Source organism: Pelophylax lessonae, assembly GCF_965119305.1.
Source record: "Pelophylax lessonae genome assembly, chromosome: 1".
Classification (NCBI taxonomy): domain Eukaryota; kingdom Metazoa; phylum Chordata; class Amphibia; order Anura; family Ranidae; genus Pelophylax; species Pelophylax lessonae.
In genome coordinates, this window is record NC_138768.1 from 203,629,095 (window position 1) to 203,642,466 (window position 13,372).

General features: G+C 40.6%; 1 protein-coding gene across 1 annotated transcript in view; it reads left to right on the forward strand.

The window, feature by feature from the left end:
• Positions 1-948: 948 nt before the first annotated feature.
• The window catches only part of PRRC1 (proline rich coiled-coil 1), a 36,017-nt gene continuing 23,593 nt past the window's right edge, over positions 949-13,372 (forward strand). Inside the window, exons 1-3 of the mRNA XM_082243185.1 lie at positions 949-1,049; positions 6,625-6,749; positions 7,428-7,829. Coding sequence (XP_082099311.1) covers positions 6,641-6,749; positions 7,428-7,829 — 511 coding nt within the window. The 5' untranslated portion in view covers positions 949-1,049; positions 6,625-6,640. The remainder of the gene's footprint in view (positions 1,050-6,624; positions 6,750-7,427; positions 7,830-13,372) is intronic.

The window sequence follows — 13,372 nt, forward strand, 5'->3', positions numbered from 1 at the left end:
TTTTTCATATAAAAAAAATGTTAAAAATATTGTTATTTTTTTCAAAATAAACGCTCTTTTTTTGTTTATAGCACAAAAAGTAAAAATCGCACAGGTGATCAAATACCACCAAAAGAAAGCTCTGTTTGTGGGGAAAAAAGGACATCAATTTAGTTCGGGTACGGCGTCGCACGACCGCGCAATTGTCAGTTAAAGTCGCACAGCGCCGAATCGCAAAAAGTGGCCTGGACATAAGACAGCAAAATCCTCCGGTGGTAAAGTGGTTAAGCTAACTGATGCTGCAAAGTATATTTTTAGGCTGGAACTTAGCTTTAAACTGTTAAATTGAGTTTCTGCTTTATGATTTACTGCTGTTCAGCGGCTCTGGGCTTCAGCAAAATGGCAAACCGGAGCAATGCTGGAGGCCATTTACAGCACATACTAATTTTGGTAGCACAATTATTAATGTGGAATGTATGTTCCTTGCTAAAGAACATTATTTTTATCAAGGCGTTATGGGGGGTTCACTTTAGACACAGAGTATTCAGTGTGAAGGAGCCCTACAGAATTCCGGAACAAATATCTCCTATCCCCCATACACAGCAGACAGGACTCTGCAGCTCCGGGAGAGCTCTTGTGCGTCTCCTGCTCTCCATCCTCCAGCATTCAACAGGCAAACATTCTCTCTGAGAAGTTTTTAAGAAGCGGAAGTATAAAAGCAGCGCTGACTCTCTGACCCCTCCCCGCCCCCAGCCAACATCCTTCTCAGGTAACCCTGTGTACACCCAGCAACCAGCGCTTCCTCTCCAACCCCGCCCATCTCCCAGCATCCACCGGACCGCCCTCCAATCCAACTCTGGGGGAATCCCTGCCTGTAGTGGCTCCGCCCCCCGGCCCGGTCCAGCTTTCTCCCCGCCCAGTCCGGGTTACGTGGCAGCGCTGCCGTCAGCAGCAAATCGGCGGCGGACATATTACACCGGCCTGTGTGTGCGGGGAGCGGAACGGAGTGAGAGAGAGGACGGCGGAGAGGGCCCCAGCCTCTGTTCCTGTACTATACAGATATACTGCAGGTGAGTGCATCCTGTGTGACAGTACAGGCAGGCGTGTCACCCATCTCTCCTCCAGCTATACATTCCACATACTGCACAGCACTGACATGGAGGAGCACACCATGCATTACATTTCATATACAGAAAGGACACTGGGCACATCTCCTCTCAATGTGTTGTCACCCACACAGGAAGTGAGCTGAAAACTGCAACGGAGACAGCATTTCCCCATTCAGCTATAAATAAGTGTTTTGTCCTTGTTGTCACTGGGACAGGAAATTAGATGCAGCAACACAACTCTGTAGGGGGATCGGAGATAGCCTGCATTGAGATAATGCACTACTGAGATCTATACCGCTTTACCAGTGCTGTACTGTTTGGAAAAAATAAATGCTCCCATATTGATTTAGTTAAATCTGAATTCTAGGCACAATAATTCCTATGTAAGTCCATTCCTTAATAGCCATAAAGGCTATGAATCAATTTTGTGTGCAGCAAGCCCAGATATGACTTTGTAAAAGTAGCAGTGACATCATCACTGTGCTGTACATAGCCTGATCACAGCTGTGGGAGGGGCCAGCAGGCTCCACCCTCTACAGGCTGCCTGTGGAAACCTACAGGAGGGGGCAGAGACAAGACCAGTCACCCTGCACAAGGAGAGAGAGCAGCAGTGACCGGTCTTTATTACCGGATCTCCTGGACAGAGAAAGTCTAATACTGGATTACTGTACGGATCTGGAAGAAATACACAAAGCACACCAAGATTCAAGGAAGAATATACATCTCCTGTTAGATTTTTTTTTTGCTTGTTTTGTTTGCTCATCCCAGTTCAATGTGCATTTATAATTATTATTTTTTTTTTTTTTGCATTTGAGCCTGCAAAGCATTGCAGCCAGGAATGTATGCTACAGGGCCAATAAAGTGATACTAAACCCAAAACCGTAAAATTACTTGGAACCCCAAACTACATATATATTTTGTAGCAGAGACCCTAGAGAATAAAATGGCATTTTTTGCCATTGTTTGTCAAACGGTATTTGTGCAGCGGCTTTTCAAACGCAATTGTTTAAAAAAAAAAAAATTTTTTACTGAATTTTAATGCAAAAAAACACAATTTTTTTGTTAAAATATAAAAGATGAGGATACACCAAAAGTAAATGGGTACTCTTAGATTGTAAGCTCTAATGAGCAGGGCCCCCTGATTCCTACTGTATTAAAGTGTATTGTATTTGTACTGTCTACCCTCAAGTTGTAAAGCGCTGCGTAATCTTTCGGCGCTATATAAATCCTATATAATAATAATCATAATACACCAAAAGTAAATAGGTACCTAACATGTCACGCTTTAAAATTGCACACGATCATGAAATGGCAAAAATTTTAAATACTTAATCTCTATAGGCGATGGTTTAATTATTTTTACAGGTTACCAATTTAGAGTTACGGAGGACGTCCGACGCTAGAATGATTGATCTTGCTATAACACTTGTAGCAATACTGAGACAAAAAGAGATGACCGCACTCCGATGTAGATCAAATTGGAGTATGTTTATTCCACATCAAACAATAGGCAAAACTATTTCGCGTTTCACGACTAGAGATGTCGCTTACTCATTACCTTGGTAATGAGTAAGCGACATCTCTAGTCGTGAAACGCGTCTACCTCTTCTGTCCTGCACTCAGTGTGATGTTTTTAAGTTTTGCCTATTGTTTGATGTGGAATAAACGTACTCCAATTTGATCTACATCGGAGTGCGGTCATCTCTTTTTGTCTCATACGGCTTTGGATTACGGATCCGACCGGCACCTGATACCTATCCCACCTGGAGTGGTCTTCCCAATCTGGACTCTACTTGTAGCAATACCCCACATGTGTGAGGAGGTACTTTAAAAAAAAAAAAATATATATATAATTTTTATTTTAAAGTGTATTAAAAATAGATATTTACACTATTCCTTTCAATTTATTTTGATCTTTTGTTGATATTGCAAGAACAAAGCATGACAGGTCCTCTTTATGAAGATTAAAAGCATCTGATCAATAAATTAAAAAAAAAAAACACACCTATTAATCTGATGCTCTAAAAAAAAAAAAAAAAAATTTTACATCCACCCTAAACCAGAAATGATGTCATTACGTCACTCCCGGCCTCCTAGATCATGGCAGTGAGGAGAGATGATCTGATCTCTTGACCACTCCCACTGCTTCTAAAAGTGACCTAGCCGCTAATCAGAAAGATAATCGCCCACTGCAAAACTTACTGGTGTAATGGCTGACAGCTGCATAAGTATTGCAGCTTACCAATTGTTAGATGTGGTGGCTGCATTTGTTTTCTTTTCCCCTTTTTTTTTTTTTTTTTCACTTGGAGATTTGTCGAGTAACATGCCTCCTGTATTAGAGTGCCCCACTCGGGATGAAGGAGCACAGGGAGGGGTATTCTATATTTGGACAGCCATCATTGTCAGTTTTGGGGGAGTGGAATATTTGCTAGACTAGCAGATGTACACAATAACAAAGGGAAGCTGAACTCCAGCTCACACTTTTTTTTAAGCAGTTACAGCAACAGGTTTTCTCCCCCTTTTTTTTATTTTTTTTTTTATGGTCTCATCACTGTAAACTGATACATCTGGAAGAGAACTTGCTTTTTTGACAAAAGACTTACTAGCCAGATCCCTAGATGAAAGTAGAAGAAAGCTTAAAAAAAGACAACAAATGCAGCCATCACATGTAAGAAATGTTCAGCTGCAATAAAATGTTTGCTTTTGGGTTTAATATCACTTTAAGGAATTGTTCTGTTGAGGTCAACACAGGTTCACACAAGGGCACATAGAAAGCAATTGTTTACTATGTGCCATGTTCACACTTTGATGCTGACTTGAGGTGTGTTGCACAAAAATGCCAAGATGGCAAATTTATATGCAGCGCAATTCACCACAGCATGTTGCAGCACCCTGCAGTGCATAGAATTTAATAAAGTGTCATTTTTTTGACATTTAAAAAAGAGGTCAGCTCTGCTTTACTTTGTAAACCCACCAACACACCATCCCTCACCGCCTGTACATAATGGACAATATCTTGTGGTTTAGCGTTGGGGCTAGATGCTGGCATCAATTATCTCCTGAGGGCTGCACTTACAGGATACCTCCACCAAGAATTTCCACCTACACCCAACATCTGTAGCTCTTGGTATGCTAAATGATGGTGTCACCGTCCATTGATTCATTGTGTAGTGTAGAAGAAACATATAGTCAGGGAGGTGAGCTGTTAGTGTGACATCTTTCCTGTGGCCTTGTGGAAGAGTATAGAAACACATACTGCTGCACAGGAATCTCAGCATCCGAGCTTCTGAGATGTAGAAGAAGGTGGGTTTGATTCCTCCTATCTATGTCTGCTCAAATCTAAAATATTTTTATATAGATCAGTCCATTTACCCAGAGTGATAAACAGATAATTACACAGGTGCAGTGCATAAACATAAGGGAAAAAAGACAGTCCTGTTAGAGTCCATTCACACTTGCGTGACTGCAAAATTGTTTGATTTTTCGTTACCCTGCAACTTTGATGTGACTTTGGATGATTGTCACTTTGGCTTAGACCAATGTGATTGTTTTGTTGCTAGACTTGCAGAACGGAAACATTTGTTTCATTTTATTTGGTTTCTTTGTTTTCTAATGAATTTCAAACTTTCTGAACGATTAGAATTCAAATCAGACGACAATTGATTGCCTGATTCAAATTCTGTGTGAAGTATGGCTGGTTGTTAAGGAGCGGGTTTTAAAGCCGGCTGCCGTGTCCTTAACAACCGATGACTCGTCAGCTGAATGTAAACAAAAAAAAAAGAATGTTGGCAATGGAGAAAAAAAAAAAATGAAGAAAATGACAATCCATACCAGACCCTTACCCGAGCATGCAGCACAGCAGTCCAGGAAAGGGGGGGGGGGGGCGATCGAGCGGCTTGGTGGCTAGCCGCCTCTTGAACCATACCAGGCCACATGCCCTCAACATTGGGGGCAAGGGCCTCTTGGCCACAATTCTGGCAGGTGGCTGTGGGGGTCTGCAGGCGGGAGGGCTTATCACAATCTGGAAGCCCCCTTTAACAAGGGGACCCTAGTTCCCAGCCTCCCCCTTTTGTGAGTGGGCGCTCCCACCCCCACTTGGCAGCGGGGCTCCGATGCCCGGGACAGGCGGCTCCGATTGCCACATGCGATCGTTCCCCGCTGAGAGAGAACGCTCAGCTGTTCTGCTCTCTGGAATGATCACCGAGCTCCTGTGATCCTTCTATATAGGATCACAGGTCTCTCTGTGATCATTTCAAAAGCCCATCCCCCATACAGTTAGAAACACGCCCCTAGGTACACATTGATCGCCCCTGGGTTAATCCCTTCCCTGCCAGTGTCATTATTACAGTAACAGTGCATATTTTTAGTACTGATTACTGTAGTAATGTCACTGGTCCCCCCAAAAGTGTCAAAAATGTCAGTTAGGGGTCCGATCTGTCCGCCACAATGTCGCAGTCCCGCTAAAAATCGCAGATCGCCGCCATTACTAGTAAAAAAAAGACAATAAAAATTACATAAATCTCTCCCATAGTTAGTAAACGCAATAACTTTTGCGCAAACCAATCAAAATACGCTTTTCGCAATTTTTTTTTACCAAAAATATGTAGCAGACAACAAATTGGCCTAAAATGTTAAATTTTGATTTTTTTTTTTTACATTCTTTTTTTTTGGGGGGGGGGGGGGAATTTTATATAGCAGAATGTGAAAAAAATATATATATATATTTTTTTTTTTTTCAGAATTATCGCTCTATTGTTTATAGCGCAAAAAATAAAAATCGCAGAAGTGATCAAATACCACCAAAAGAAAGCTCTATTTGTGGGAAAAAAGCACATTAATTTAATTTAGGTACAGTGTCACACATCCACGCAATTATCTGTTAAAGTAACAACGTGCCGAATTGCAAACAATGGCCTGGTTATTAAGGGGGCAAATCCTTCCGGTCCAGAAGTGGTTTTAAAGGAATACTTTTTTTTTTACCTTAATTCATGCTCTGCATTAGGGTAAAAAAACCTTCTGTGATCCTTTCCTACAAGCCCCCCTCTAAATAATACTTGCCTGGCTCCACATTTAAATCCAGTGCTGTGCCCGAGAGCAGTATTGCTGCTCTCTTTCCTCACAGGCTTGGGTATCTGTGAGACTTCAAGTTGCAATGACTTCAAAGTAGTCCTTGTGCTACTTTGGTCAGACTTTGATACATTTTGAGGTCGAGACCTCAAGATTACACAGACATTGCTTCAAGTCCAGTCATAATGGCACGACTTTTAGGTCGCACAAGTGTGAGAGGGGCCTAAATGAAACTTGACATCTGCGTAACAGGAATGTTAGCATCTTGTTGTTCTCCTTCCATGATTTCAGGTGTCTTGTCCATCGCAGAGGCTAAAAAATGTACAGCTATACTGTAGTTTACATTAGACTATCACTTGTATATAATTTAAGTTGTACTATGTTGTACAAAAATTTATTTGTTAAACTGTTCAGTAACCAGTATTACTATTTTTTTTTTTTATTTATTTTATTTATTTTTTTTTTTTAGTGCCCTACCACAAAAAATGATGGAAGAGAGTGGCATTGAGACAACACCTCCCGGTACGCCACCCCCCAGTACCTTTGGAACATCGACTGGTGTTGCTACACCTGTGGCCACCCCAGTTCCACCAGGTAGGATTTGTTGCTTGGAAATGGAATTGATTACTCTAGCTGCTCATATGTCCGGGATAGTAAGTAAAGCGAAGAGTTCAAAGACAGGCTAGTGGCTGGAAAAACATGACTGCTGCAGAAGGGATTTATATGCATTTTTATGCTCCTGAGGACAGATGGTGATGGAAAAATTGCCCCTGTAGAGACACGGATGGCCACCTGACAGAGGCTCAAACTGTTCCAGCTCTGTCCAAAATGAAATTTTGTTTTTGCTTGACATGGGCTTTAAAATTGAACCCTTTTTTTTTTTTTTTCTTTTTTATACATTCATTCATACTTTCAAACCTTTGTGTCTTTTGACTTTTTTCATAAAAGTCAGTGGCTGTGTAGGCAAAGCAATAGGGCCTATGATGGTTTATCTCTGCAAGCTGCTTAGCTTAGAGGTCATAGGCTTTCCAGACATCCCTCTTAAAATGTCCTACACAAGGGACAGACTACATCACTGCATAGAACAATGTGGCCCCTCCCAATCCTGTCCCATTTTTCTTTATTTACAGCTGGATTTAGGAAAATAGGTGAACAATTTAAGGGTAGGAGGGAGGGAATTGTCTTGTTACACTCATATTTTCTTACAGTGTACAAAAGTGTGAACTACAAATGTGTTGAAAATAATTATTTGTTTCTGTTCTTCATTTCCAGTTTTATCGAGTCCTTTGGTTGGTCCATCCTTTCCACCTTCTCAGTCGTTCACTCCTCCTACCTTCTCTTCTCCTCTTCCACCATCCTCTGTTCCTCCCATGAGAACCTCTGCTCCTCTGCCATTTGCAAGTCCACCTCTTCCCCCAGGGGTACTATCCGCTCCTCTTCACACGTCTGCACCTGTAGCGTTCAGCAGTCCTTTGCCGTCATTCTCCTCTCCTGCTTCTTTTCCACCTCCTCCTCTCAGCTCTACACCGGCTCCAGGCTTAGCAGCACCACCACCTATGGGTCCTCCTGTCACAGGATTTTCAATGTCTTCTACCTACGATATCACAAAGGGTCATGCTGGACGAGCACCACAAACACCTTTGATGCCAACATACTCTACACCCCCTGTCTCAGGTTGTGTTCTTTCACATTTCTTCCTTTCTTCTCCCAAGTAACAGGCTGCTATGTTGATTCTTATTTATTTTTTATCAAAGTTAGAGAACCTATTGCTTTGCTATAAATTGCTATAAATGTATGGTTTCCTATCATTGAAATATAAATGTAGCTTATTTTAGACTATGCCACCTGAAAAAAAAAAAATAAATATATATATATATATATATATATATTTTTTGTTTTTATTAATATATATATATATATATATATATATATATATATATATATATATATATATATATATATAATATATATTTTTTTGTTTTTTATTATTTTTGTTTTTTATTATTATTTTTTTTTTTTTTTTTTTAATATCCATTGTGTTGGAACATCACCCACATAGTGACCAGTGCTATTTTCTATCATAACTTTGAATGTATTTGCTTACTATGTGGCAGCATAGACAATTATTATTTCAGGGACATTGATATGAGTGTTTTTTAACCTAATATTTATATTGTAAAATATCATGCTTCACGCCTGGATACGATTTTATATTTATATGTACCTGGTTCTGTTTTTATTTTGTAATTGACTTTTTTTTTTTTTTCTAAAATGTAGTTCTTAAAGAAAAAGAATTACTTTCTATTCAGTTGTCCTTTAAAAATCTGCTGGGTTACAAACAGTGTAATAAGGATTATTTTCCTGCATCGCTGCCTGTGTTTTTTATTTATTTTACAAATTACAACTTCACTGCTGCGAAGTGCTCCTAGAGCAGGCTTACAGCTCAGCTACACAGAAGAGGTCCTGTCCACACCACCTCTCCCTGTCCGTTCACAGAATGCTTTGTACTCTTTGAACAGTTTCACAGAATACAAAGCATTCTGTGATTGGATAGGAGGTTGTGGAGAAATGACAGGACTGCTGCCCTGTAGTCAAAAAGCTTAAAATTGAATTCTCGCGCTCTTGGATAGATAGATAGATATATATTAGAGAGAGAGAGAGAGAGAGATAATAAATATATATATATATTAGCGAGAGATAGATAATAAATATATATATTTGTCTATATACCAAAAAGCTCATCCTAAGCTGTGATATGAAATATAAAATGAAATAAGGTGTTGCGCTGTCTATATTGTAATTATCAGAATTAAGCATGCAAACAATATTCACATATTGTGATTTAAAATAACTCAACACTGCATAATCTGACTAAATCTTCTTGCAATTTAGAATACATGATCTTGAAAAAACATATATCCTAAATATTCATATCAAAACAAAATATATGATCTAACCAACATAATTTCAGTGCCACAATTCTATAATAAATGTGTACAAATAGAAAAGGTGGTAAACTTTGTCCACAAAAAACATAAATGAGTTAATGCTGTGATTCACAATGTCCCTTCACCATAAAATTCAGAGATGGGTGTAAGTGATCCTTATCTTCATCCCAAGTGCCACCTCTGTTCGCTATCCTCTCACCTGCGTATCTCTTGTGTATCGCATGTATTAAAATTATCCAGTGGACCTGTTGTACTTTTCCTTCTGCTGCTCTGTAGTCAAACCACAAGTTTTCTGTTGAGAAAATCGGGAGTATAGAGAAAGCTATACTTGCCAGCATCAGTGAAGTTAGAAATTGTAAAGAACAGGCAGTGATAGTTTGAAGATGAAGTCTTGTTAAAGCCTACAGTTAGAGAGTTATTACATTTATTGATAATATATAAAAGGCTAGATTTTGTTGTGAAAATGCAAATATATTCCAAAACATTTGATGAATCCTATTTGCAAGATGTAGTAATTCTTTTTAGTTCCTGTGTGTTTTATATTTCTAAAGTGTGTATTTACCTGACAAGCAGGATTATTTCTCAGTAAATTCCCTTTTTTGCAGTTTTAGCCCCCGTTCACACTGGGGCGACCTGTGAGGCGACCTGGTCGCCTCACAGGTCGCCGCAGGTCGCCTCCCATAGGGAAGCTGCGGACCCGTTCTGATAGGAGCGACACAAGTCGCTCCAACTCAGAAAAAGGGTCCGGAGCTTCTTTGGGGCGACCAGGAGGCGACCGCCATAGACTTCAATGTTATGAAGTCCGTGGCGGCCGCTCCGAGGTCGCGGCGCGGTGCGAAGTAGCATCGCCCCAGTGTGAACGGGGGCTTAAGAGCTCATCTTCACTTATGTTGTCGATCCGTGGTGGATTGCTTTTTACAGAGTGGCAAGTAGGTGGTAATATATGTAAAGAAATCAGGTGCGCTGCCCTAGTGCATATGTGCAGCATACAAAATGATGCAAACAAATAAACCAAAAATGCAATAATAATGCAAAAAAATGAAAACGTATGCAATTCGTGTAAAACAAAAAATGTCCAGAAGGTGACTAGTGATACACCAATGTGCAATAAACGTCCATGTTATAAGTCCATAAATAAAGTGCAAAAAATGGTGACATAAACTTCCAGCTTGGGGAAAGGTGAACTGTGATTGGAAGGTGCAAAGTCCCACCACCAGCTTGGCCTCTTACCAGAAGTTAAATGTTAAGGGCATATATGAATATGACCGCTCCAAAGGTCATGCAGCCAGGTAGAAAAGTTCCCAGAAATACAGAAGGCACTCTGACACACTCGTGCTCCCTAGACTCTTACCGGACAAAAGCCAAACAAGAAGCCTGGTTCTATGGTGATGAGTGGTCCTGCCGGGGGTTACTGGACTCTAGGATGGCTGATGTAGTTGCTTGTGTCCAAGAGGAACAGACCCAGTCAGAAAGCCTGACGAAAGAAGATCCTGCCAAAGGTGACTAGACTCTGATTGGCTGCTGTAACTCCTTAGTCTGGTTGACCTCAATAATAGGGGACACAACAGAGGGGACCGCAATAGTGCATTACCAACAGTAGATATTTATTAAAAACAAATGGTTGCACTTACAGTTGTGAAGACAATAATAGCGAGTTCCCTCACGGAGGAGCTGTATGGCGGGGTCCGCCTGCAGTGCGGACCGCTGCCTGGTCTAGATGTGATGACGCGGCGCCTCCCATCTGACGCGTTTCTCCCGATAGGGCATCCACCTCCTATCTAAGTGGATGCCCTATCGGGAGAAACGCGTCAGAGAGGAGGCGCCGCGTCATCACATCTAGACCAGGCAGCGGTCCGCACTGCAGGCGGACCCCGCCATACAGCTCCTCCGTGAGGGAACTCGCTATTATTGTCTTCACAACTGTAAGTGCAACCATTTGTTTTTAATAAATATCTACTGTTGGTAATGCACTATTGCGGTCCCCTCTGTTGTGTCCCCTATTATTGAGGTCAACCAGACTAAGGAGTTACAGCAGCCAATCAGAGTCTAGTCACCTTTGGCAGGATCTTCTTTCGTCAGGCTTTCTGACTGGGTCTGTTCCTCTTGGACACAAGCAACTACATCAGCCATCCTAGAGTCCAGTAACCCCCGGCAGGACCACTCATCACCATAGAACCAGGCTTCTTGTTTGGCTTTTGTCCGGTAAGAGTCTAGGGAGCACGAGTGTGTCAGAGTGCCTTCTGTATTTCTGGGAACTTTTCTACCTGGCAGCATGACCTTTGGAGCGGTCATATTCATATATGCCCTTAACGTTTAACTTCTGGTAAGAGGCCAAGCTGGTGGTGGGACTTTGCACCTTCCAATCACAGTTCACCTTTCCCCAAGCTGGAAGTTTATGTCACCATTTTTTGCACTTTATTTATGGACTTATAACATGGACGTTTATTGCACATTGGTGTATCACTAGTCACCTTCTGGACATTTTTTGTTTTACACGAATTGCATACGTTTTCATTTTTTTGCATTATTATTGCATTTTTGGTTTATTTGTTTGCATCATTTTGTATGTTGCACATATGCACTAGGGCAGCGCACCTGATTTCTTTACATATTCTACAACATACACTCTAAGGTAGCAGCACACCCTATATTGAATCAGCGCACTTTCCTACCCACCATAAGTAGGTGGTAATACTACCACCTCTTGAATGGCCTGTTTTTTTTTTTTTTTTTCTCACAGCCAAATGGACTTTTTGCAATGGGAATAGTGCACTGCAACAGCAAGCTTAGCATTTGGCTCATACATGTGGAATCGCCCAATTTACTTGAATAGGGGAGGGCGCCAGTATCACAGCCATGGTATATGTGTACCCACATATGGAGTATTCCTTGGTAGCCTAAAGGGGAAACAGTAAAAGCGTAACTTAACCACCTATTTTTACTGCCCCCTCAACAGTAAAGGTCACTCTACATGGACAAAGTGTGGGGGTGTGTAAGGTGTTAAGGTATTTTTCACTAAACAAACTCATTCAGTGCAGGTTAGGAAATGAGTGTCGCTCTTCTAGGTAAAGTAGCTACTTGGCATGGAGTAAATGAATAAATGGAAAAATTGGCACAAAAGGACTACACAGCTCCCAGGTGTGTCCACCCTACACACTCTACTGTATTACTCATACTCTTCAAATATGGAAAACGGCAGTATGATCTTTTATGAATTTCAAGCTGCTTCCATCAATTTCTCAGAGTAAACTACTCTTTGGGAAAGCATTGAGAGCCTTGCAAAATGCTCGTCTGCTACAAGATGTTTCCTGTATCCCAATCATCTGAAAATAATTTTTGTTATTTTTGAAAATGATTAGATGAAATGTATATATTATACTTCAAAGGTAGGTAATGACTGTAATCCTAGCTAGAAAATAATTTAATTTATTTTTTTGCACTAAGCCTACTTGTATAATGTAAAGCAGTGAGTTTCAGAAGTGTGTGTGTGTGTGATAATAAGCTTATTCCCACAAGGCAGAGCAACAGGTGCTGTCAGATGGCACAGGACCAAACAATTCTGGTCATGCTGAAAGTGCACAATTATCATGGAGCCAGATTGCATCACAGCCTATTCATACCAAAGTAGAGATTTATTAGTATCATTATAGTTATAGAAAATTTGCTGTATATATGGATAAGGAAAAAAAACATTCATTACATCTCTGCATGCAATGCATGATGATAATTTCCCTATGTTTTGTTTTTGCAAAAATACATATTGATCCTTCTCCTTCTAGAAATTTTGGTTGGCTCCTAACTTCCTGGTTGAACTGACCACTTGTTGCCTCCGCTTCACATAAATCTCAAGCAGTGTTGTCAGCGAGTTCTCTTTGGTTAGGGCATGTGTATAATTATTTAATAAATATATAGAATGATGGTGCAAGATAGATATCTCTATCAATTTATGCAGCTATTTACATGTATTGTACATTTCACATCAGTCTCTGATCTCAAGGAGCTTACAAAAATACAAATGTTAGGGCCAGTTTACCTACCAGCATGTCTTTGGAGGAAACCCACACCGCACAGGGAGAACATGCAAATTAGTAGCAAGTAGTGCCAGAGTTTTGGAGCATCGCACTTTTTTTTTTTTCAAAATTAGTTGGTGTCATTTTCATGTCCCTGCATAGTAGTGTATTGTGTTGCTGTGCAGTGACATGCAGTGCGGTGTAGAAAAATGTTGATAGGCTGCATTTTTCCACACTGCACATCACACTTTTTAGAATT